Below are 19,811 nucleotides of genomic sequence, written 5' to 3'. Positions count from 1 at the left end.
TGAAATTTTGCTCTTCTGTGGAGTAAAGAAAGCAAAGAAAATGATACTTACACCTGCCAATTCCTTCAAGTGCCTGTATTTGAGAAAACTAGTCTTCAAAATACAACAATGAAGCACAAGTTTACGAAAGGCAGGTCCTGTCTGACTAACCTGATCTCCTTCTACAATAAGGTGACCCACCTAATGGATGAGGGAAGGGCTGTGGACCTTGTCAACCTGGACTTTAGTAAAGCCTTTGACATGGTCTCCCACAGCATTCTCTATGAGAAACTCATAGCACAAGGCTTGGATAAAAACCTGGTTGGCTGTGCCCAAGGAGTGGTGGTGAATGGTGTTAAATCTGGCTGGAACACAGTCATTAGTGGTGTCCCTCAGGGCTAAGTACTGGGCCTGTCCTCTTTAGTAACTTTATCAATGATCTGGATGAGGGTACTGAGTGCACCCTGACCAAGTCTGCAGATGACACCAAGCTGGGTAGCTGTGTCCATCTGCTAGAGGGTAGGGAGGCTTTGCAGTGGGACCTGGACAAGCTAAACTGATAGGCCAAGGCTAATCATATGAAGTTTAGCAAGGCCAAATGCCAGGTCCTGCACCTGGGTCACAACCACCCCATAGTAAGCTACAGACTCTGGAATGTGTGGTTGGAAAGCTGCAACTCAGAGAGGGACCTGAGAGTTCTGGTTGACGGTCAATTAAATATGAGCCAGCAGTGCCCAGGTGGCCAAGAAAGCCAATGGCATCCTGGCTGGGAGCAAAAACACTGTGGCCAGCAGGGACAAGAGGGAATCATCTCCCTTTACACAGCACTGGGAAGGCCACAACTCAAGTGTTGTGGTCAGTTCTGAGCCCCTCACTCCAGGAAGGACATTGAGGAGCTGAAGCATGTCCAGAGAAGAGCAAGGAGGCTGGAGAAGGACCTGGAGCACCTGGGCTGCCATGAGGGGCTGAAGAAGCTGGAGGTGTTCAGACCTCATTGCTCTCTACACCTCTCTGAAAGGAGGTTGGAACAAGCTGGGGGCAGCCTCTGCTTCTTGGTGGCAAGCAACAGGACCAGAGGGAATGGTTCCAAGCTGCACCAGGAGAGGTTCAGGCTGGATACTAAGAAATATTTCTTCATTGAAAGGGTTCTCAAACACTGAAATGTTCTGCCCAGGGTAGTGCTGTGTTCCAGTGGGTTCTTAGGGGTCCAGGAAGCGCACAGACATGGGTACCCTTCTCTGGATACAGTTTCAGCACTTTATTATAGCTCAAATACTAAAATCATAGAGAGAAAGGTATACTTGAAAATACAATGCTGAATAAGATATGACAAAGAGTGCTGAGTAATTCTACTGACCAAAGAGCAGGTTATAGTGACCCTATCCAACTGACCAGTAAAACTCCTGAGATGTGTAGATCACAGAGCTGGCAGGCACTCATCTTCTCAAGGTAAGCTCCAACCCAGCTCCCCGGTATAGATGGGTTCAGAATTCTGTTACATAGAGTCAGTACATCCCAGAAGGCCAAACGAAGGAGAGCAGAGCTCCTCCTTTATTTTGGGATCAGTTACACAGCATCTTTCCCTAGTGTTCATGTGCATACTTGCAAGCCCAGTTTTCCCCAGGTCTTATCTTTCAGTAACCCAGTGACTATCAGCCTGTTGTAACTTCTGATCAAACACATACCAACTCTTACATGCTGGAGACACCATCCCTGGAGATGTTTAAGCAGCCTGTGGAGCTGGTGCTTAGGGACACGGTTTAGTGTTGGACCCTGCAGTGCTGGGTCGAAGGTTGGACTGGATGAGCTTTGAAGTTTTTCCAATCAGATATATTCTGTGATTTGCTGTGAAATAAAAGATTCCTGCATGATCAGAAAGATCTTTTTCTTTGGAACTGTTGATGTTCCTGCCTAGACCAGTGAGCGAGACCAGATGCTGGATGCCCAATACCATTTGACTTCACAAACTGAGTGTTTTCTTCACTAGCTCTATTATTTTTGAGTTCAGTATTCTGCTTCTTTCTGATAAAACTCCTACTATTTTTTTTTTTTTTTAGACTAGAGCTTCTAAAATAATTCAATCTACCCCCTGGGCCAGGAAAAAATGTAGCATAGGGATGCAATACAGGTATCTTTAGTGCTTCTGTACAGAACCAACAGATGCTAGCCTATTACAGCCAAACAAAAGGACAATCTACTCGCTGCTCTGTGTTAAAGATGTGCTTGTTATTTCAGACACTCTGCACAGCTGTCTTTGGCTTTTGGTTCTAAGTCACAGGCAGCTGCTAAAGTCTTTCTGCTAGGGAATCATCTTCCCCAACTGTAAGTACCTACTCACGGTCAGCTCCTAAGCTCCAGCCACAGCTAAGGGAGATCTGAACTAACAACACAGCAGCCTTCAGCGCAATCCATGCGCCCACGGTGGGAGCTGCCCTTGGTTCAGAGTGAGCTATGATTAGGCTCCGTAGAGCTCCTGCACCAGCTCTGCCGTGAACAAAGGTGTGGGCTGCCGTCAGCTGCCCTTTGGGGACGTGGATGCTCCCCTGGACAGCGAAGCTGCTCGGCACTTTCCCCTGCGGGCACCAGAGGGCATCCAGCCCTCGACTGAGGCCTTTACCCTGCTGGCTGCCAGCGCCGGAGCTCAGGCTACAGCCACAGCTGTTCGCGGGAGCACTGCAGATCCCGCACAGCCCAACCGTCTGCAAGGAAGCTCAGTCCCCAGTGCCGAGCCCAAACCGCTGGCGCAGGGGCCGATTTGCCTGGCAGCACAGGACCAGCCATCTCTGTTGGAGAACACGTTCGGTGGAGCGCTATGGGAAGATGACTCTTTGTTCACCAATATGGTTAGATGGTCAAATCCACTTTATTTCCGTGATACAGTGACTTAAATGCATTCTAGCAAGGGGCATGCTCCACCAAGATTGGTTACAGTCAGAGGGTCCAGAGTTACATGTAAGGCATCAATAGGTCAGCATACCATAACAATCTGAGGGTCAGCCTCTGGGGCTGGCTAAACTCTGCCCACCTGCAGCTGCACTCCACCCCCTGCAGCTGCATGTGGGGGGAAGCTACCCTGTGCCTGCTATCTAAACTCCCAAGATGGATTCAAGGACATTCCCAGCACGGGTTGCTCATTGTTTATCAATTCTTGTGTGCTCTGCTAACAAGAATTTCTCCAACACATCTCCACTGACGGACCCACACTTCCAGCAGGTCCTTAGACCCACAGCCCCAGGGCTGCAGCTAGGGGCCCCAAGCCCTCGCACAGCCACCAACCTCTTTAGCCTCTCTGCCTCTGGCAGGTGCCAGCCCCGAGGGGCACGGTGCAGAGCGGAGCACCTGCAATCCCCACACCCTTCCTACACAGACAAACACCCACTCTGGAGCATGGCTGGCACGGGGCACACATGCAAAGTAGGTCTCAAAGAACAGACCTCCAGACCTCCTTTGCACATGACACTCACGCTCAAGACATCAAACCCAAGTTCCTCTAACACCAGCAGGCTAGATGAGGAGGTATTTGCTTTTGTGGCTGTGTCACCTCTGTTTCTTCCTACTGGGCAGGTGACCAAACACATAAAGTTGCACATTTGGCTTCATGGAAAACACTAAAACCTCTGTTCAAGAACGGAGGCACCTTAGAGCTTTCTTTCCACAATTTCCACTTTCTTTTGCAACCTTGTAATCCAAGGCCACTTGTTTCATAGCTTTTTAAAAGCAGCAGCCCATAAAACCCTCAGCAATGCCCAGGCTGAGACCAAATACACATCTTTATTGGGCAGTCAGTGAGAGTCAAAGGTTTCAGCCACTCTTTTCAGTGGTACACCTTCTCCATCACGGGTCAACCAGTGGCACTGTGGGCTTAAATTTTGGCAGGAGACAGGGTGTTAGCATCAGTATCAGAGGTAGCTGGAACTGGTTCTGACTGGCACCAAGCAGTTCACAGTCTCCAAACAGGAAAGTGTTGCTATCCCTCAACACCCTCTGCAATTTATATCCTTTACATTCCACCCTTCACCTCACTGCAAGATATATACAAGATATATTTTTACTGAAAGCTGTATTTTTACTCTTGTGTGAACTCTACCTTTAATATCATCACAACATCCCTTGTCCCTGGCAGACCAGACTAGTTTAACATTTCACCAGTACTGACACAACACACACCACAAAGCTTCCCCCTCCCCAGCAGACAAAATTATCAAGAACCAACACCTCAACAATCTTCACATTCTTTTGACCTTTCTAAAACTTCTTCCAAAGTCAAGCACAGTGCCTGATGCCCACCGTTCTGCGTGGCCATGCTGCTGACCTCCCATCCATCTTCTGGCATGCTTACTCCAGTACAGTACATACAAGTGACTCCTTGACATTCCACCAGCTAATCAGACAATACCAGGGGGGTGGCAATAACTGTGCTCAGACCTTGGAGCTCACAGGCCACAGCATAGCGATTACCACTTTTCCAGGGCCCCTTCCCCTTTACCTGTAAACACCATGCAGCAGTCCAAGGAACTGCAGTCAATTACCTCCTTCTTCCTGGTCTCTCTCTCATCTGTGAGATCAGCAGAACTGGATCATTGCTCCACACAACCCTTCATTATCAGATCCTAAAAGTCTGTCTTCCTTGTGCAGTGCAGCAGAGAGCCCAAACTACCCAGTCTTCCAAGAGAAAGAGCTGTATCCCATCTGCTGCAGCTTGCCAGCACAGTCACAGCCACTGCAGGGACGCCAGCTGCTGCAAGTGTTGAGCATTTCTGATCAAGGACTGTCATGAGAGTGCTCACACTTTGAGGAGCAGCACTCTCATCTCCACAGGTCTGCTTAACCTTCAACTCAGGTTGCCTGAAGAGCTTTGTTTTCACGTTGCCTGTTTTCCCTCAGAGATGTCAAGGTTTCCCTCTGAGTCAATCACTGCTTCTGCAGCTACAGCCTGGCCTTCCTAACTTTCCAGCCAGACAACTCAGCATTACTGCTCACTTCTGATCAAGAGCCTCCCCTTCATCATGAGCACTTGTTAGTACACATTACTCCAAAAATATCATCAGCCTCATTCCCCTGCTCTGCTGAGTGGTCCTAGTCTCTCTGTGGCCCCATCTGCAGCATGTGGCAAGGGCCAGCACACAGCTGCAACGCAGCAGCACAACTCTCTCATGTTTCACAGCCAACCACTCTGCAGCTTCCCAGGCAGTGCTTTTGGATCCTACACATGAAGACAGCACTACACCAGGGTTTGGAGCTTGGGCTTGGAGGAAGCACCTGTCTATCTCTTCCCAACCACCTTCCCACCCAGCAGTGGTCTTCCCAGGTCCCTCATTTCTCCAGCTGTTCACATGCTATCTGCACTCACCCTTGGACATACACTGGCTGTGTCACTTCCACCATCATGTATTGCCAGGACCAGGTTTATGGCTCTTGCCACGGTCCTTCTGATTACTCCACTTCTGGACCATGTCAGGACTGGGCATCACAGATATCCTCTAGCAGCTTCCCAGGCAAAGCAGTCTCATCACAGGGCAACATAAACTGATTTATTACCAGTTAACACAAACTGGTAAAAAAATAAATCATTAATTCAGGTACTGAGGGGGCAGGAAAGACCACAGAACAACAAACCAGTAAATATGAGATCTTTCTTCCCCAGCCTTTGGCTAAAGCAGACACCAATTCCCTCCCTATCCTCAGCTGTGTTTCCTCCATTTCCACCACAGATTACACTTAGTTCATCCCAATCCCTTCCTTGAGCGTGGGTCTTGGTGCCTGATTCTTCCCTTTACCATTCAGTCCCAGCTACTTAGTGCTCCCAGGTGGGTGGGCAGCTGTCCCCAGGGCTAGGAGTAGCTCAAGCCCCTCAGCAGCCAGCCCTTCCAGGTGAAGTGCTGCCCTCCTTCTTCCCTGGCTGGTGGACTGGGAGCATCGGCTCTTCCCACCTGCAACACTGGTTTTGGAGCCATCTGGAACTGGTTCCGACCAGCCCGGAGCAGTTTGGAGTCACTGCCTGCCCACGTCCGCCTGCCAGCATAAACTTGTCCTCCTCACCCAGCAGTGGGAGCACTTCTCAGCACTTGGCCGTGCCCGGGGCTTGTTTTTTAAGCAGGTGAAATGAACAGACAAATACCAGTGCAAAGATGAAAGCCTCAGCAACTCTGGTAAGATGGGAGAACCACCAAGATACGCTCCTGGCTTGATCTGAGCCCAGAGGGAAAAACAGACCAAGGTCTTTCACAGTAAGGTTCAGCCAAGACCCTCAGATCTGTCTCCTGGCACCCAGAGGTAGAACTGGAGCACCCCCTTGAGCAAAATAAACCTCCCTTTTTAAAGGTTCCAAGCAAAGCAGGACTTCCCAGCCTCCCCTTCTGAGGGATTCAAGCTTAAAACCTTCACATCTTCACCTCAAAACTATGCCTGTATCTGTTGGTAGCCCTAAAGCCATAGACTGCTGCAGCTCAACCCCTTACAAGTAGAGGTGATTGCATGTCCCAATTCTGCCACCTCCACACTTTATGCTTTTTTGGGCAGGCCACAGGGTATTGTGATCTGTGTTAGATGATATTGTCCTGCTCTGGCAGGGAGGTTGGACTTGATGATCTCCTTGAGTCTCTTCCAACCTCTAACATCTTGTGAGCCTGTGAATAAAACCCCAACCATGAACAACCAAACAAGCAAATACTGTTTTGATCATAATTACTTGGTGGTTTGCAGCATTAATGCAATATGACTAAAGTATGTTTCTACCTGAGGTACAGCTATTGCCAGAACATGTATCCAAGAAATGCATTTGGTGGCAGGACCTTGGCATTGCTGGCTCTTTGCTATGGTTTGCTGCTCACCAATTTGGAATTAGGCAGTACCTCATCCAAAGGCCTGAGTCAGCAGTTACAAGTGGGAGTCATATTGGTTTGAAAGGGTTTTTGCTCAAATGTAGTCTGCCAGCACAGTCTGATTAGTAGAAGATTTAGGGTGTTGCCTCCACAAAGATCCACTTCCATTATTTTAGGCCCAGTTCTCCTCAGATACCAAACACTGCTGCCCTCCAAAGTCACCACCTGTGATGAGTTACTGAATGTCAGCAAAACAAAAAGACTCTCACGGTACTACACATCCTGTGCTAGTGCACAACCTTGCATATGGATCCCGTTTGAATTAACACCAAAAAAAAACTCATCCCACACACTGTTCCTCACTGCAAATAAGCAGCTGGCCATGTTATCAAGGACACAGCACACAAGATTCACCAGCTGGCTGTCACCCTGTGACACAGGCACTATTTCCTCTCTCTCCAAGGCCCTGCCTTGATGTGATGGCCCCCACAGGACCTTCAGAGAATCACAGAATCAACCAGGTTGGAAGAGACCTCCAAGCTCATCCAGTCCAACCTAGTACCCAGCCCTAGCCAGTCAACCAGACCATGGCACTAAGTGCCTCATCCAGGCTTTGCTTCAACACCTCCAGGGACGGTGCCTCCACCACCTCCCCGGGCAGGAGAGGTAAACAGTGGAAAGGCAGCTTGCCTTACAGCTGCGATGGGAAAGTCTCCTACTTATGAGGGCCAACAACAAACATAAGATACAGAACTCTGCTTGAAGCCTCTTGTGAGGAGACGCAGACATCTTTCTGAGAAGCAACTGCCAGGGTAAGCCAAACCCAAACGGCAAAAGATAAGCACAGTTACAGAACAGTTTCATGTGAAAACACATCTCATCCTGCTGGGAACGGCTGATGGCACTGACACAAGACAGGGGGAACATTCAAGAGGAAAAGCCATTACCTTGGCCCCCTTTAGTTAAATGGAGCAAGCAGCACCCAGCTGCAGCCAGCAGAGGCCTCTCCCACGGGCGGCAGCCAGAGCAAGTGCTCGCACCTGAAGAAACCTCCCCGCACCTGAGCAGAGCCTCCTGGGCGAGCCTGGGGTTTTTCCACTGTGCTGCCACCTCCTCGGGAGAACAGCCTTTGCCTGTCGGCAAAAATTTCGACACCAGTTTCTGATGCGAGGTTACTGGGCACCCAAAAGTACGATTGGCACCGTGCATCTAATGCCAGAACGCCCTCAGCCCCTCCGCGAAGACAGAGGGACAGTCACGCCGTTGTGTTACTCGTTAATAGCTCACTGTTCCTCCTCTGCAGCTTCCAAAACACTTACAAAAAAAGTCTCCCAACATCCAATTTTTTGCTTTTATAAAAACTTTATCCTGAATCACCCCTAAGCCACAGGTCGCTTCCCTGTGAAGGCGAAGCTGCGCCTGTCCTGCCTGGTGCAGGGAATGGCTTCTCCCCACTCGCAAGCCAGCCAGACCGAGGCTTCTCTAACTGCCTCGCAGGGTCACAAGGCTCCTGCAAGGGGGGACCATGCCAGGCCACCCCCGCTGTGTGGGGTGACGCTGCTGCAGCAAAGGGCTCAGCCCTTCCCTGGCCTGAAGCACAGAGGCTGCGAGCGTCTCTCCGGGCGCCGCTGACGCCTCTGTCATCCCGGACACGGCTGCCATCAAGGACGAGAGGTGCCGCGGCGGGGCTGGCGGCCGGCTGCGGAGGCACAACCGAGCACTGCACACTAAACGCCTCTCGCAAGGCTGGTGCAGCCTTGGTTTAAGCATTGTCTGACACAAACCAGGTCCCTGCGTGCCGGTGAGGCTGACCCGAGCCCGGCAGCTGCCCTCCGCCGCACGGCGCCGCCCCGCCATGCCCTCACTCCGCTCCATTCCGCGCCGCGCCGGGGCGGGGCGGGCCTGGCCGCTATTAAAGGCGCTGGGCCAGGAGCAGCCGCGGGCGTGTTTTCGTGTGGTGCTGGAAGCTATGGCGACTTACGTGCAGCTGAACACCGGGGCCAAGATGCCTATCCTTGGGCTGGGCACATGGAAGGTAACTGAGCTGGTGGCGAGAGGGTGGCTGCAGCCGACTGCGCCCAGCCCGGGCCTGGAGCTGCCCGTTACCGCCGTGCGGGACGGGCGCCCTTGCCCTGGCCCCGCACTGTGCGGAGTGCGGCCGCAGGCGGCGGGGGCCTTAGAGCCGCAGCTGTCGCTGCCGGTGTGGGAGCACAGCCCGGTGTGGGGCCCGTCCTCCTCGGCACCCCGGGCCTAGGCGCAGCGCTGCTGGCACCACCGGAATCCCGGGCGCGGTCCCCCCCCAGAACGGCGGCGCTGTCTGCGGCCTTCGGCACTGAGGGTCCTCCCTGCCTGCTGAGCCCTCGCAGCCGACGCTCCTGGGCGGCTCAAGGCTCAGCCAGGGACGCGCGTCGCCGAGGCCCCTTCGCTGCAGTGAATTCCCCAGGCTGGGAGCTGCTGCTGGTCTCCGCTCTTAGAAACGATGTGAGGCTTTAGCCTGGCTCTGGAGCACTGCCCTGATGTTGGAGTTAACAGTTCTGCAAAGCTGTTGGGCTGCGCCCAGCCGGGGATTGGGGTGGCAGTGGGATGTCTGGAGGCTGGCTTTAAGGTCAGGAGCCTGCATTCACAGTATCACCAAGGTTGGAAGAGACCTCATAGATCATCAAGTCCTACCCTTTACCACAGAGCTCAAGGCTAGACCATGGCACCAAGTGCCACGTCCAATCCTGCCTTGAACAGCTCCAGGGACGGCGACTCCACCACCTCCCCGGGCAGCCCATTCCAGTGTCCAATGACTCTCTCAGTGAAGAACTTTCTCCTCACCTCAAGCCTAAATTTCCCCTGGCGTAGCTTGAGGCATTAAAGATGCATCCAGATTCAAGAACTGGGAAGGAAGGAAAACTGGGTGTCTTTTTGATGCTGCTAGTGTTCTTTATTTTGGGATGGTCATTTTCTTGTCTTGCAAGAAAAATATACATTGATTAGAGTTTCTTGAATGTTATTTTTTTCAGTCCCCACCAGGGAAAGTAACAGCTGCAGTGGTAGCTGCTATTGATGCTGGGTACCGTCACTTGGATTGTGCCTACGTTTATCAAAATGAAAATGAAGTTGGGGATGGGATCCAGCAGAAAATCAAGGAAGGAGTTGTGAAACGAGAGGATCTCTTTGTTGTCAGTAAGGTATGCATCTGGTGGCATAGGATGCCAGGATACATTGGCTTTTTTCATCACCCCTAAGTTGCTTACTTTCCTTACTCTCTGGTGCAGCATGGAATGATTTAGAACTTGTCACTCTTGAGACAAGCTTCTGACTTTGTCTTACCTAGTGTGAAGAATTAAGCAGTGTGTATCACTGGTACTGGTGGTGTTTTAAACTTATCCTGGCATTAAGTTATGCTGTCCTGTCTCATGCAGCAGCTGACCTTCTATTACATTGTTTTTAATAAAACCAAACTACTGCTTTCTGCCTTGGCACTGCCACTTGTGCTGCCACTGCACATAGTGCCTCAGTATCACAGGCTAGCTGTGCTCGCAGAGCAAGCCCTGTTTGAAAATCAGTAGGATGAAGTAGCTCCATATCACCTTCCAGAGGGAACAGGTACTTTCCTGAACAGAAGGGGGTTAACCTTCTAGGAAGTCATGGTGTGCCTTGGCTTTTTTGTCTCTAGCTGTGGTGCACATTTCATGAAAAGTCTCTGGTGAAAGGAGCCTGCCAGAAAACTCTCACTGCCCTGAAATTGGATTACTTGGATCTCTACCTCATTCACTGGCCTCTTGGTTTCAAGGTACAGTAATAGCAATCCTTTGGGCTCTGTCTTTTATGACTGGCAGTTTTGAAGAGCACTCTGGCTTTTCAGCCCAGTCGTTGCTCCAACTGATAAAGACAATCATGTGTCTCTTGTATACTTCTGATGCTCAGCTTCATTCAGCTTCTCCTGCCCCTTTGATTGTGGGAGAGGAAGACTTTGAACTACAGGCAGGTTCCATCAGTTACATTGTTCTCCTTTTGATTACTGCCAGGTGTTGTCTTCTACAAAGTGTGCTCAACTGGCAGCAGTGTGGTTCCTTCTGTGGGAAGGAGGGCTGTGCTTTGCTGCCCAACAGTTCTTTCCTCTGCATGCTACAGAATCACAGAACGAGAAAATGTTTCTGTCTTCCATTTGTGTCTTTGATTACTGAGTTGCTTAATACCATACACATTGAATGGCCCCTTGCTGTGGTATGCTTAGGATTCCTCAGACCTTGGATTTCAAAAGGTGATATGTTATAGTTCCTAAGTTCTTGACTGATGGCATGCAAAAGACATGATTTCTCTTCTCCATCTGAACATTTCTGATCTTAGGGCTTCTGTTGGAGCCTGATCAAAATCTTTCTGCTTGTCACTTCTGAGATTCCTGGTTTATAGCATCTGTACTTTCAGAAAGTGAAAATGCATTGTGTGATAACTTACCAGTAGAAAACGGCTGTTCTGGATGAAGTCAATACCTGGCATGTAGTCCTGACTGGAACATAGGCTGCTCCCATGTTCCCTTGGTCAGCAGCTTTAAACAGTGAATCTTCTCATGAATGACCTGTCAGCAGATCTGGTCCCATACAGACCAAACATGTTCCAGGTCCTAAGTGGGTACTTACTACACGTTTTAATAGAACACATTATGTCTGTGTAATGCAGAAACTAAACTAGCTTATTTCTGTAAGTGGAGAGTTATGTTTGACCATACTTGTTTCCATGAGCCAGAGGAAATTGTATCCAGCAGGAGTATCTGTTCTTACTGGGATGGCTGTGGGTAAAACTTCCATAATCTCCTGTGAAAGCAAAAGAAAAGACTGCAAAGTACTGGAATGTCCTGCAGTAGGAGCTTGTAGTGTCATGGTCTTTAGCTAGCATTAAACTCATTTCCCACCAAAGTGTTTCCAGCATTTTTTATTTGTCACTGACAGGCAGGAGAGGAGCTGTTCCCCACAGATGACAAAGGTGTCTTTATACCCAGCAACACAGATATTCTGCAGACATGGGAGGTAAGTTTCACCACAGCAGGAGAATTGTGGGGCTTGTTCCTGGCAGTCTCTTGTTTTTATTACCTTCACCAAAGTGGTCTCATATATGTAGAGCTACTTGGAAGGAATTGCTGGTGAAGTAGTAGATCAATTGGTATCATTATTTTCCACTTTTAACTTGCTGTGAATTTCCAGTCTGAAAGAATGAGTCTTTCAGCTTTGAAGTTGGAGATGAGGCACAAATATATACAAGTGCTATGTATGTTTTTTTTCCCCTTGGACTTGAACTCTGAAAATCTACATGCACATTTGCTGCTATTTGTGTAGAAAATAGGCCATGTCAGGGAAGAACATTTTCTTCAGGCTCTGTCATGTATGCTTTTTGCTGCCTTGTACTTCTATCTGTTAGGCCATGGAAGAGCTGGTGGATGCTGGTCTTGTAAAAGCCATTGGAATCTCCAATTTCAACCATGATCAGATTGAAAGAATCCTGAACAAGCCAGGACTGAAGTACAAGCCTGCAAATAACCAGGTAAGCTGCTAAGTGACTGCAGGTGAATGTTTGAGTGGTGCTGGGTTTTGGCCTTGCTATTGTTTTTTTGAAGACTTACTAAGCTCTTAGTATGGAACAAGACTATAAAGAGAGACAGTGCAGTAGACACAGCATATTATCTATCTCCTCTTTCAACTACTTCTGGATGTGCAAGGTGCTGTCTTTTAGACTGTCTGTACTACTGCTTGGAAGTCTGGCAAGGAGTAGCTCCAGAATTCCCTTTTTTCTGAGGGAGAAGTGAGGTGGGGAAACTTGGATTAGCTTGAAGAACTTGTTAGAAGTGGACTAAAACTCCTTGTATGTATACAAGGACCTGATAGAATTGGATGACCTTTTTACAACTCTTCTGTGGCCTGTTGCTTATGAGTGAGGGAACTGAACAGGAACATGCTTTTTGGACTCCAAACAGACTCAGGGAGGAAAGAAATGATGTTGTAAGGTAGGACATAGAGTAGAAGTGTCCAGGTATATGGATAGCACTTGACTAATATCTTAGAAAAATTTGAGTGGTAGGAGACCTTGGGAGATAATCGGCTCTGAGTCACAGCCCAGAGTTGCCCACAGCTTTGCACAGCTATAATACCTGCAAGGATGAAGACTGCACAGCCTCTTCAGCCTGCTCCTCTGCCTGACCCCTTGTCTTGGGTATATGAGGAAGAGAGTTTTCTTATATGCACTCTCAACTTACGCTTGTTGTCTCTTGTCCTTCCACCACGGACCACTGAAGGGCTTGGCTTGTGTTTGGGTGACCTTCTTTTAGGTATTGGAAAGCTACAGCTTGAAGCCTTCCTTTCTCCAGGCTGGATGAGCCCAGCTTCCTCAGCCTTTCCATGTGCAGGAGTTTCTCCAGCCCCTAGCCATCCTGGTGGCCCTCTCTTGAATCCATGACATAATGAAAGGGAAAACTAGACACAGTATTATAAAGGCAGTCTGACATGTGATAGCAGAGGCAGATGATCACTTTTCCCCAAATTTTACTGGCTGTGTCCTTGCTGCCAGGGCTCACTACTGGGTCATGTTCAGCTCAGCCTACTATGGACTACAAATCATTTCTAGCATAGTTCTTTGTAGGTGCTCAGGCTGCAGTGTATGTTACTGCATGGGGCTTTTCCATCCCAGGTTCAGGGCTTTGTGTGCAGCCTTGCTGAATTTTATAAGGTTTGTTGATTTGTTCTTCCTGCCTCAGTGGATCCCTCTGAAGTGGCAACCCTGCCCTTGAGTCTATTGACTGGTCCTCTCAATTTGGCATCACCTGCAAACTTGACATGATTGTAGTCTGCTGCAATTTGCTGAAGAAATCAGGTGCTCAGGTGGCACCTTGTTGGGTTTAGCCTTGTCCTTGGTTGCTTTGGCATTTGAAGGACTACAGTCATAGTTATTAGTAGCTTATTACAAGAGTTGTTAATTTATTGTGGTAACTGGAGCATAGCTACTGGCAGAATTTGAACACTTCTTTTAGAAAGCCATTAGGCTTGTTCTCTGGAAGTCCATTCAACATAAAACTGAAACATTCTGAGAACTGCAAAATTTCTCAGGGTGTATTTTTGTGATCTGTCCCAATGTCCTTTGAGGATTCTTGGTAGTCTTATGGTGCCTTTCAACACCTGCCACACCTCATTGTCTCTGTCACTGTGGTTGATAATTACCCTTGTCTCTTGCACAGAAGTCACTGACCTATCTCTCATGGTTGCAGAATTTTCTCAAGCTCTCTGATTGCTGTAATCAAGTTAATCTTAGAGCAGTGAATCTGGTTCCTTCCTTCAAAACTTGTTTGCAAGAGTAAAAGCTTGTCTGCTACTAACACTTAGCAGTTAGGCTAACAGAGATATTGCTTGCTGCAAACTCTCTCTGTGCCCATCACAATCTGAACTGCAGTAGCTTGAGATACAACAGGCTCTTCTTCCTGGTCCCAATGTAAGAAAGGCTAGATCATGCAGCTCAGAAGTTGTTTTGTTTTCTTCTTCAAGTAGAGTGCCAGTGGGCAGGTAAGAATGACTTTGTTTCATTTACTTTCCAATAGGTAGCATTTATGCATAGCTGAGAAAAAAAATGGATATGCAGGTACTCAAGAGCAAAGTAAATGTGTGTAGTCTGTACCAAAACCCTGAGTCATGTCCTGCTGTCCTGTTCAATGTGCCCAAGAAGGGAAACCACTATGCAGGCTTCTGATAACAGCAAGCAGCTAGAACCACAAATAAAGCACTCGAGGCTGCAAACTGATCCTGTGTTTTGCACTCTTGCTCCACCTGCCAGTGTCCAGGGACTTCCCTCTGAATACTGCAGAAGGCTCAAGTGACAGGTTGATCAGAAGGGTTCTTGATGTTGCCTGCTGAAAGAAAAGCAGTGCTTCCTGCTAGGGAACTATGCTGAAAATGCCACTGGGCAGAGTATCAGATACTGGTGTTCATTCACTGCCCCCTACACACGAGTAATTCCTGTCCCTTCCTGCAGGTCGGTGCATTAGCCTACCAGAATACAGATCCACTGTTCAGAAGCCTGTTTCTGTTGGTAGATAATCTTCTGGTTTATGATGAACAGTGGGCTGAAGGTCTATAATCTGTAGCAGTTAGCCATACTTAGGGTTTGCAGAGTGGACGTACTCAGCAGGAGAATTGAGAGCAAGCAAATAGAAACAAGTGAAACAATACTGCTATGGAAGTAGAGGTGGTAGTTGTATAAAAAAACCCAACCCTGCCTTATAACTTATTTAATTACAGCTGAAAAGAACTTTGTACTTGTCTGCTGTCCTGTTGTTAGATTTTGTAGTTCTCCTGTGTGCATTTTACTGAACTGTGCCCATTTAAGCAGTTATGCAGCTGATCATTCCATGTGCTAGCGACTGTGGCTCAGCAAAGTTTTAAGGAGTGGTGGTGTGGTCCTTGAACTCCTCACTGAAATGAGAGAACTGCTATAACTAGTAAAAAGGAGGTAGGGTTGTACAGTTGCACAGTGTCCCACAGAGCCTCAAACATAGAAATGCTGTGTCCAGCAGGAGCAGGGAGGTGATTGTCCCCTTGTGCTCTGCTCTGGTGAGGCAACGCCTTGAGTGCTGTGTCCAGTTTTGGGCACCTCAACACAGAGACACTGAGGAGCTGGAGCCAGTGCAGAGAAGGGCAAGGAAACTGTGAAGGGCCTGGAGAGTAAATTTTATGGAGAGTGACTGAAGGAGCTGGGGATGGTTCGTTGGAGGAAGAGGAGGCTGAGGGGAGACCTCATCACTGTCTGCAGCTACCTGAAAGGAGGTTGTGGAGAGGCTGGTGCTGGTCTCTTGTCACAGGCAATTAGCAGTAGAACAAGAGGAAACAGCCTCAAGCTGCAGCAGGGCAGGTTTAGACTGGACATTAGGAAGAACATTTTCCCAGCATGAGTGGTCAGGCATTGGAATGTGCTGCCCAGGGAGTGGAGTCGTCACCAACTCTGCGTGTGTTTAAAGATTGCTTAGATGTGGTGCCTGGGGATGTGGTTTGGGGGTGAATTTTGTATAGTAGGGTCCTCAGTTGGATTTGGTGATCCTGAGGGACTTTTCCAACCTGAATGCTTGTGTGATTCTATGAAAAATCAGCATTTGATTAAGAAGTAATCTCTGGAAAGTATTAAAGCAGTTAGATCACTGACTGCATTCTTGTGTTGGCAGATTGAGTGCCATCCATACCTTACCCAGGAGAAGCTGATCAAGTACTGTCAGTCCAAAGGGATTGCTGTGACAGCCTACAGTCCACTTGGCTCTCCTGACAGGCCATGGTAAGATTGTTCTGTGCTTTTCAGAGGAGCTGCCATGCTTGAAACAGACTACAAGTGCACCATTAATTATTTCCCCCATATGCAGATCTTTGCTAGACTGGATCTATGGGAAGTCTTTTGCCATTGATCTTTTGTCTGTGCAGGGCTAAGCCAGAGGATCCTTCCCTTCTGGACGACCCCAAGATCAAAGAGATTGCAACCAAGCACAACAAAACTCCAGCACAGGTGGGTAGATGCAGCACAACATAGCAGGTACTAGTGACAGTGTCAAGGACAAACTAGCTCTTCATTCTCTGTCGTCTGTGGTGCTCCTTCTACATTAAGTATGAATACTTTTTTCCCCACTCTGTGGCCCATATTGCCTGCTTGGAAGGTCTTCTTTACTATTAACAACAAACTCTGCCTTGATGCATCTTCACATGCTTCAGTCTTCCCATCTCAGTGCTGTTGGAGAGAAGTAAACTCTTGTATAGCCTACTGAAAGTCTAGATGGGAAGGAACCAGGTGTCAGTGAACTGGATGGCAAAGGAGAAAGGAGGCCTCCTATGCAGGTCTCCACTTCTCTCCATTTCATAAGCAGCTGCTCAGATTTCAGGTATGATTTGAAATGTAGCACTGCAGAAGTGGGTTAATTCTGCTGAATTGTACAGCTTACAGCAGACAATCACTGGAAGCAACCAAAGCCAGTTTCTCTAATCCACTGGTATGCTTCTTGCAGGTTCTCATTCGTTTCCACATCCAGAGAAATGTGATTGTGATTCCCAAGTCTGTCACACCACAGCGCATTGTGGAGAACTTCCAGGTGAGTCATCAGGAGCCACCGGAGTGGTGTGCTCAGGGGTGGCAGGGCCTTCCCCTGAAAAACAAGCAGCTGTCCTTTCCTACCCTTCCTAACACCTCAGGCAAAGGGACTGAGCTTTTACTCTCTGTACAGTTACATACACTTAAGGTTATAGTTGAAGAGCAGGAGTCAACAAAGCTCTGCTGATAATCTTAGCAGTTGTGTTCTGTGTCATGTGGATGAGTCAGTGCTTGGGGCCTGAAGGAAGCAGCACACCACAGCAGACCAATGCACAGCAAGCATCGTTAAGAAAAGAGTCCTTGTGTCCATAAGCAATGTTGTTGTTCTTGATTGAGTGGTTGTGACTAAAACCAACCCTAGGACTTTGGAAGACACTTCTCTGCATTGTGTGGAATATGAAAGCCTTGTAGGTGTTGCTGAGGAACAGGACATGAAGCTGCATCTTTCACAAAGAGAGGATGGAGGCATTCTGCCACACTAAGTGCTTTCTGAACTTCTTTAAACAACTGGCACATGTGACTGCAACTCGAAGTGCTTCAATTCCTTCCTTTTTCTGCCACTTCCTCTCCCTCTCTTCAGCTAATGGCATCTCAGAAATCCAGAGCTGTCTTTTGATTTGTTTTTTCCCCTTGTTCACAAAGCAGCCATTTCTTCAGACAAGCACACCTACGCTGTGGACTTGCTCTTTAACCTTGTGATTTGCTGGGTTTTTTTGGGGGTTTCTTTGCAATCTGATTTTGTTCAAGTAGTTGATTTTCAGCTATTTATCTTGTCAGGTGTTTGACTTTGAATTGACTAAAGAGGAGATGGCAACTATTCTTAGCTTCAACAGGAACTGGAGAGCCTGTGAAATGCAAGCGTAAGTAGCAGTGGGATTGTTTTTTTTCCAAGCTATTAAGTTACCACTATGTCATGGTATGAAGTAACAGGTATTAAGCTTGGTTGAAATTCAGGATATGCAAAGTCAACTTCCAAGGGGTCATTCTCAGAATACCTTTTCAGAGTAAGATTTTTATGAACCAAATCATAATGAGCATAAAGCAAACGTCACGTTCAGGTCAGTCTCTAAGAAACTTTCTGTACCTGCAATTGGAGCCAGAAGCTGCTTACTCAATCTTGTCTGTACTGGAGAAAGCAAGAATTTGAGTTTGTGTCAATGCTCAGCTTTCCTTGTGGGATTTTCTTTCTGCTGTGACACTTAAGCATTATAAAAACTGACTATGCTCTTCAGGGGCAGTTGAAGTGGTTGAACACCTTGAGTACTGTGTCCAGTTCTGGGCCCCTCAATTCAAGAGAGATGTTGAGGTGCTGGAGTGTGTCCAGAGAAGGGCAGCAAAGCTGGTGAAGGGCCTGGAACACAAACCCTGTGAGGAGAGGCTGAGGGAGCTGGGGGTGTGCAGCCTGCGGAAGAGGAGGCTCAGGGGTGACCTCATTGCTGTCTACAACTACCTGAAGGGAGGTTGTAGCCAGGTGGGGGGTGGCCTCTTCTCCCAGGCAACCAGCAATAGAACAAGGGGACACAGTCTCAAGTTGTGCTGGCGTAGGTATAGGCTGGATGTTAGGAGGAAGTTCTCCACAGAGAGAATGATTGGCATTGGAATGGGCTGCCCAGGGAGGTGGTGGAGGCACCGTCCCTTGAGGTCTTTCAAGAAAAGCCTGGATGAGGCACTCAGTGCCATGGTCTAGTTGACTGGCTAGGGCTGGGTGCTAGGTTGGACTGGATGATCTTGGAGGTCTCTTCCAACCTGGTTGATTCTATGGGGATTTGCAGCTTGGAAGTGTAAAGCAAGATAGAAAATCTTTGTTGGGCTGCAAATAGGGACTTCCTGGCAGTGAACCTTGAATAGCTTGTCTACAAAACACCTAGGCCACGCTGCCTGAAGTGGTCAGAGCCCAAACAGCAGAAGGCACTCAAGAACCTTTCTTCATTACAAATGCAGCATGTCAGCAAGGAGAAAAGACTCTGCCATCTCACAGTTCAGCTCCTCCCTTGGTAGCTCTTTGCACAGACAGTCCCTCAAGGTAATCTTTCCTCTTTGGTTTCCTTCAGGTGCAAAACTCACAAGGACTACCCTTTCAATGCAGAATACTGAAGATGGTTGCCTGCCTTTCTCCAGCTCTCTCCAGATACACTGTTGCTGTTGCCTACGAGTTGTCTACATAGCTTTCTCAGACTCATCCCACTGCCTCTTTCCCCCCTCCTTCCCTAACAAAGATGCCGTATATGTATTTGATTGCTTTGTGGATTTGTTGGTTTGTTTGGAAGAAATGCAGAAATGGTTCTGAAGAGCACACTGAGGACTAGCAGATTGTCTTTGCCAAACAGGGTGGCTGGAATGGGTAAGCAGAAAACCCTGTGAAAGTTTGAACAAGCAGTCACTTCTACTTTGGAGCACAGCTAGTGGCTGTTGTTTAGAAGGACCAGGATATTGGCAGATTTCATGTGACTAATGAGGTCTGCTTTTTTTCTGATTACTTTTTGGGTTGGTTTTGCTGGGTTTGTAACACTCCATGCCTCTTTTTATTTTCCTTTAATCTGAAGTACAAATTGATTTCTAAGTACAGCAGTTTCTACCTGGGTAGCTCTTTGAAAAAGTGTATAGGTCCTGGTTTCTTGGTCATATAAAGACTGGTTTTGCTTACAATAAAATAGTTTCATCACTGTGTGTAATGAGATGGTTATTTCAGCAGTGCTCTGATGGTAGTAAAGCTGGAGTAGCTGCATTATATTGGCTGTCTATAGAGGTTACACAAAATCAAGAAGTATCTACTGTTGGTGTTAGTTGCTTATGTATGCCTGCTAGCTGTTTGCTAGTGCATACCTGAGCTTGATGGCCTCTGGCCATCCATGTGCACTGCAGTGTGCCTGTGGCCAGTGAGTCTGAATCTCTCTTCCAACAGAGGATTTTGATATGCCTTGA

General features: G+C 48.1%; 1 protein-coding gene across 1 annotated transcript; it reads left to right on the top strand.

Annotated features, from left to right (window-relative positions):
* The first annotated feature begins 8,689 nt into the window (after positions 1-8,689).
* Positions 8,690-19,556, top strand: LOC135182046 (aldo-keto reductase family 1 member B1-like). Its single transcript, XM_064155756.1, has 10 exons — positions 8,690-8,835; positions 9,809-9,976; positions 10,465-10,581; positions 11,738-11,815; positions 12,204-12,326; positions 15,982-16,088; positions 16,232-16,313; positions 16,807-16,890; positions 17,667-17,749; positions 18,941-19,556. The coding sequence occupies exons 1-10, from the start codon at positions 8,770-8,772 to the stop codon at positions 18,981-18,983; spliced, it is 951 nt and encodes a 316-aa protein (XP_064011826.1). The 5' UTR covers positions 8,690-8,769; the 3' UTR covers positions 18,984-19,556.
* The last annotated feature ends 255 nt before the right edge of the window (positions 19,557-19,811 follow it).

The sequence above is a fragment of the Pogoniulus pusillus genome, chromosome 15 (genome assembly GCF_015220805.1).
Source record: "Pogoniulus pusillus isolate bPogPus1 chromosome 15, bPogPus1.pri, whole genome shotgun sequence".
Taxonomy (NCBI): Eukaryota; Metazoa; Chordata; class Aves; order Piciformes; family Lybiidae; genus Pogoniulus; species Pogoniulus pusillus.
Note: the sequence above shows the minus strand (reverse complement) of the source record. Positions and strands in the feature narration are given on the sequence as shown.